At 48.4% G+C, this 6,594-nt stretch overlaps 1 protein-coding gene across 1 annotated transcript in view; it reads right to left on the bottom strand.

Moving 5' to 3' along the window:
- Window positions 1-3,916: 3,916 nt before the first annotated feature.
- The window catches only part of TMEM59L (transmembrane protein 59 like), a 5,262-nt gene continuing 2,584 nt past the window's right edge, over window positions 3,917-6,594 (bottom strand). The window contains 2 exon segments of the mRNA XM_023763996.1: window positions 3,917-3,951; window positions 4,622-4,685. Coding sequence (XP_023619764.1) covers window positions 3,917-3,951; window positions 4,622-4,685 — 99 coding nt within the window.

Genomic DNA, 6,594 nt, shown 5'->3' with positions numbered 1-6,594 from the left:
CCTGAGTCCATGCCAGCTGACGGCACTTCCCTTCTCCCCCATACCTACTCTCCACCCCCCAGCACTACTTGACTTTTCTACCTAACAAAGTCTGTATTTTAGTTTTCCTTTTTTAAAATTGAGATGTAATTCTCATACCATAAAATTTACCATTGTAAAGTATACAATTCAATGGCATTTATTGCATTCGTGATGTCATGCAACCATCACGTCTATCTAGTTCTAAAACACTTCTATCATCCCCAAAGGAGATCCTGTCCCCAGTAGCACTCACTCTCCATTTCTACTCCCCCCGTCCCTAGTAACTAGTAATCCGTTTTCTGTCCCTATGGGCTTACCAATTCTGGCTTATTTGATTCAGCATAATATTTATGAGGTTCATTCACGTTGTAGCATGTGTCAGTGCTTCACTCCTTTTCATAACTAATATTCCATCTTGTTTATTCATTCACCTATTGATGGACACTTGGATTGGCCCCAGACGGAGTGGGATGGCTACTGTGAATAGTGTGCTGTGAACATGTGTGCACATGTATTTGTTTAAACACACAATTTCAGTTCTCTGGGGGTATATGTCAATTTTACAGATGAGGAAACTGAGGCTGGGAGGGTGTGAGTCAGCATGCAAGAATGTGGATCTGGTTTGAGGCTGGCCTCTGCCAGATACGTGTGGCCTAGGGCCTGGGGAGCTACCAGGACCCCTGGCTCAGAGGAAGAGACCCTGGAGGCCCTAAAGGTCCTCTTGCAGCACTTGGTCCCTATCAGCCATTACGTTATGAATAGTGTAGTAGTGGGGGCTGCTGAGATCCTCTTCTCCCTGAAAGCCCACTCTCCCTGGTAATAAATCACTGGAACCTGCTTTGCCCACCTCGCACGAGGTCCTCCCAGGTTTGGCTCATCTCTAGGCAGTAATCCTAACTGTCTGGCTGTGGACTGTCACCTTCCCCCAAGACCCCAACTGAGGTGGGGGTCCCCAAGAGCGGCCTCTGATGCAGCCTCCCATACAGTCCACTCCCTAAGGGCCCAGAGCCCGAAGCCCTTGCTGTGTGACAGCAGGAACCCTTCGCCCTCTGCATTTGACCTTCTTCACCATCCGGGAAGGAATGCAGAACTGGTCATTCTTTTCTCAGGGCCAATTAGTGGCCCACGGTGCACATGCTGTGGACATTTGAGTATCTGGCTCAGAGCCTTTTTGGAGGAACGGAGACTAATTCTTCCTGAGGGAAGGATTAAGTTCATTCCCATTTCAGAGGTGTGGAAACTGAGATCCAGAGAACCTAAGAGTCAAGAGTCACAATGATTCATTCCTGCACTATGTATTTACATAATGTGCCAGGTGCTGTCCAGGGCTCTGAACCAGGAAGAAAACAAAGTCCCTGCCCCTTGGGAAGTTGATGTTCCAGGGGAGGTCAGATGATAAGCAGGAAAAGGAAATGGATGACAGTTCCTCCAAAAGTTCCTTATGGAGCTACCCTATGACCCAGCCATTTCACTCCGAGGTATGTGCCCAAAGACAAGTGAAAGGAGCTGCAAAGACCCTATTTCTTTAAAAAAATTTTTATTGATTTCAGAGAGGAAGGAAGAGGGGAGAGAGAGAGAAACATCAATGATGAGAGAATCATTGATCAGCTGCTTCCTGCACACCGGCTACTGGGGATGGAGCCCGCAACCCAGGCATGTGCCCTTGACCGGCATCAAACCTGGGACCGTTCAGTCCACAGGCCGACACTCTACCCACTGAGCCAAACCAGCTAGGGCCAAAGAGCCTATTTCCAAACAAGGTCACATGCTGAGGTTTTAGGTGGACATAAAATGAAGAGGGTGGGGACACCACTCAACCTACTACAGGTCTTTATCCAAAGGAAAGGAAGACGTGGTTTCACCAAAGGTGTGAACAGAAATGGTCATAACAGCCCTAAACTGGAAACATCCTAAGGGTCCACCAACAGGTCTGTGAATAAACAAACAGTGACATATTCACATAATGGAATACTATGCAGCAAGAAAAAGAACAAACCAGTGTCACATGCATCCCACAGGTGGATCTTGCTGACAGTAAGTGAAAGAAGCAGGCGTAAAGAGGACACACTGTATAAATCCATTTGTGTCAAGTTCACAGACAGGCCACGCTAATCTACGGTGACAAGTTGGGACAGGGACCACTTGGTGTGGATCATCAGGGAGGGAAGGCATTAACCACAAAGGGGCACGAGGCCTTGAAGTGATGGAAATGTTTTATTTCTTGATTATGTAGCAACAGAAAAGGGGGGTTATATATGTCAAAACTCACTGAGTGCTTAAAGTGGTTGCATTATTGAATGTAAATTTTGCTTCATTAAAGCCAGTTTATTTTTTATAAAAGCAAAAATAAAAGAAGCCAGATGGAGCCAAGGTGATAGAGGTAAGACCTGGGGTTGCCTCTGGGGGGTGACTAACTGGAAAGGGTCAAGAGGGACCCACAGGGGCTTGGGGTGCTCTGTACGTGGGTCACAGGAGTGTAAACATTCATGGCTCTATACAATAAAAATGGGTGTATATTGCTGTTTGTGAGTTACACTTCTACGAAAAAGAAAGACCTGGAGACTCAGAGTTAAAGGCTCCGAGGAAGTAGTTTGCCCAAGGCCCCATCAGGACAATGTCAGAGCCATCCCACCCTGGAGCTCACCACCATCTCCTGGTCTCCTACTGCTTCCCTCCAGCACCAGGTGCTGGGCTGTAAGCATGTCAGGCAAGATCCCTGCCCTTATGTTCCAGAATATTCTGGAATGTATATTCTTTTTTATTCTTTGTTTTGTTAATCCTCACCCAAGGATATTTTTTCCATTGATTTTTAGAGAGAGTGGAAAGGGGAGAATGAGGAAGCTGGGGGTGGGGGGGAGGGAGAGAAACATCGATATGAGAGAGACACATCAATTGATTGCCTCCAGTATGCGCCCTGACCAGGGCCAGGATTGAACCTGCAACCCAGGTATGTGCCCTTGACTTGGAATCGAACCCGTGACTCTATGGTGCTCGGGCCAACACTCTAACCACTGAGCAACACCCACCAGGGCTGATTCACAAACAGCAATATATACCCATTTTTACTGTATGTTCTTTTTTAAAAATATATTTTTTTATTGATTTTTTACAGAGAGGAAGAGAGAGGGATAGAGAGTTAGAAACATCGATGAGAGAGAAACATCAATCAGCTGCCTCCTGCACACCCCCTACTGTGGATGTGCCCACAACCAAGGTACATGCCCTTGACCAGGATCAAACCTGGGACCTTTCAATCCACAGGCCGATGCTCTATCCACTGAGCCAAACCGGTTTCGGCAATGTATATTCTAATGGGAAAGACAATCTGAGACACACAAACTGATCAATGACCAAGGCCTTTCCTGGTGGTGATAACAGCCATGAAGTCAATGGGCTGAGAGCCACCAAGCGGAGAGGGACTACATTAGCCATAGGTTAGGGACAGCTTCTTTAAGGAGGTGATGTCCAGCTTTAATAAAAGCAGGGGACAGAATATTCTAGGATGTTCCAGAACATTCCAAAACATTGTGTTGTGGAAGGGCCCAGAATGTTCCAGAACGTTTCAGGTGGAAGTAATGTGTAGGCCCCTAACCTGATGCCAGAAAGAGCCTAAGAGATAGAGACAAGACGCCACATTGGCTGGGGTGATGTGGGCAAAGCTTGGAGCAAGGAGGGAGAGTGTTGACAAAGATGTATTGAGAGCAGCCTCCTGTCGTGTGGGACACAGCTGTGACTGAGACTGCTCGCGCGTCACATCTGGCAGAGGGAACATTTATTAAACCAATCATCACACAAGCAAAGAAGCAATAATATAATTGTCAACATGATAGAGGCTTGAGTTGGGGCATAGTTACTTAGGGGGGCCAGGCTGAGCCAGGAGGGCAGGGGGGGACATTCAAGCTGAAGACTTGGCCAGGAAGATAGCAGAGCCTTCCAGGAAAAGGGGGGACAGCCTGTTTGGGGACCTTGAGGAGGGAGAGTGCCAGGAGCCCTGTAGTGTCTGGTAGGACTGGGTGTGAAGTGGGTGATGGGCAGAGTCACATGACACAGGACCCCTGGAGGCCTCAGCGTCCCTATTGGGTTGATGCCTGGCCTTGAGCAGGACCTTGTGTAGCCCCCAGGAGGGCCTAACCTGCACCTCCCACACATAAACAGAAGATAAAGACATGAGTCCCCTGCCCTAACCGGTTTGGCTCAGTGGATAGAGCGTCGGCCTGCGGACTCAGGGGTTCCAGGTTCAATTCTGGTTCAAGGGCATGTACCTTGGTTGCGGGCACATACCCAGTGGGGAGTGTGCAGGAGGCAGCTGATCGATGTTTCTCTCTCATCGATGTTTCTAACTCTCTATCCTTCTCCCTTCCTCTCAGTAAAGAATCAATTAAAAAACAAAAACATGAGTCCCCATCCTTCCCTGCAGACCTTGGGGAAGGATTACAGGGACACCTCACTGCCTCCCTCCCTTCCTCAGCAGACTACCTCCCAGGGCCCAGTACTCAAGCCTGTTTCCAGGAAAACAGGACAGCCGGTTGCCATGACAACCCTGTGTTATGAGGACACATGAGCACTACTGCCATGATGCCAGCCACCACCCACCACCCACCATCCATCAGGTCTGCATTGGGTACAGCAGGAAGGTGGAGGAAGGGCCAAGATGCCTGGAAGAACTGGGAGAACAGAAAAGAACCCTGAGGCTTAGGGAGCTGTGGTGAGTCAGGGCTCCTCACAAGGTCACCTCTGCTAGCCCTCACCCCTGAAAGGAGCCCCAGATGGAAGCAAAGGCCCTCTCTCTCCTGTAACCCCAAAAGGGACCCAAAGCCCTTTGCGTGGCACTCGGGCCCCTCTCCCAGTGAAGCCCTCAGAAGGGCAGGTGATGTGAGCAGGGATTACTTTTCTTGGAACACACACACCTCCAACACACACTCATGCACCTGGGACATACCTTCCTTCTCCCCGGATGCTATCTATCCTCAAAGCCCAAGTTAGCTGCCACCTCTTCCAGGCAGCCATCACTTATCACCTTCCTGGAAGGGACTCGTCCTCCTTTCCACACATCCACAGCACTCACGGTTTCTACCCTCACCACCTAGCGTTATTAATTCCACATCTACGAGGCATTCACTCTTGGCCCAGCCTTGGCCTGGTCACCAGAGCTATGAGATTTAATACACTAGAGCCCTGGCCTGTGTGGTTCAGTGATTAGAGCATCAGTCTGCACACCAAAGGATCATGGGTTCAATTCCTGGTCAAGGGCACATACCTGGGTCGAGGTCCAATCCTCCATTGGGGTGCATATGGGAGGTAACCGATCGATGTCTCTCTCTCTTTCTCCTTTCCTCTCTCTAAAAATCAATAAACATATCCTCAGATGAGGTTTAAAAAAATTTTTTTAAAGAATTGATACACTAGACACATAGCAGCAAACAAACAAAACACAATCTTGAGAGAGAGAAGGGAGAAAAAAGATTCAAAGATCAGTCACAACTTTTGAGTTCCAAGAAACTCAATGCAAACTGACATGAGCCACAAATCAAGAGGCAGTGTGGGCTTCAGGCACAGCTTGATCCAGGACTTCCAGCAATGTCATGAAGACAGTCTCTCTCCATCTGTCTGGAAGGCTCTGTCATTTGGTGACATATGACCCCTGGTAGCTCCAGACAGGCATATCCACCCAGCTCAGCAACTCCAGTTAACAAGGCATGTCACACTCCCAAGAAATCCCACCAATACTAGAGGAGGCTTGGGTCATGCTGCTCAACTTCCCCTGAGCCACATAGGTTTGGTCAAAGCAAACCAGAGTTCTATTAAAAGGGAAGAAGAGGGTGACAGGTACCAGGTAGGTTCCTACCAAGTCCATGATAGCATTCTCAATGGAATGAGCAGTTGCTGTAACAAAGGCCCAGAGGCTGGACCATTGATGTTACTGCAAGAAACAGTGAGGACAGAGCCCATTTTGTTGGTCGACTAAAAGATGGGAGGGACACAGCAGGAGAGGTGCCTGCCAGTTGGCAAGTATTGAAAGCCCTTAAGAGGGAATTAGGTGATGTCTGAGAGCAAGAGGAAGTCATGGGAGTCCGTAGGGGAGGGACATGGTCTGACCCCACATAGGGGATGGACTTGACGGGGTGAGGCTGCTTCTGGGGTCTGAGATGGAAACAAGGAGAGACCCAAGCACACATACTGATCCCCTGCTCCATGCGCCATCGTCTATGAGACCCATGGAAGATGTCTTCATGGAGCTTATAAAATTATGTTGTACCAACGTTGAAGTAATTACCATTTAATAATTATAATTGTTTAATAATTACTATGTGAAGCACAGGGAGATTGACAGGGAACCAAGCATGGGTATAACAGGGAATGCTAGCCCAGTCTGGGACGGCTGGGATGTCTTCTGCTGAGGAGCATATTTAGTTAAGAATTTGGGCAGAGCCAGGCTGCAAGGGTATTCCTGGAAGAAGGAAATGCATGTGCAAAGGCCTTGGGGTTGGAAGGAACATAGTAGGCTGGAGCATAGTGAGTGAGAGGCAGGCAGTCTCTGTAGAAGTGGTTAATGTGTTTTTTTAAATTTATTTA

Source organism: Myotis lucifugus, unplaced genomic scaffold (assembly GCF_000147115.1).
Source record: "Myotis lucifugus unplaced genomic scaffold, Myoluc2.0 scaffold_311, whole genome shotgun sequence".
Taxonomy (NCBI): Eukaryota; Metazoa; Chordata; class Mammalia; order Chiroptera; family Vespertilionidae; genus Myotis; species Myotis lucifugus.
The sequence above is the reverse complement of the archived record's forward strand: the minus strand, read 5'-3'. Positions and strand labels throughout refer to the sequence as shown.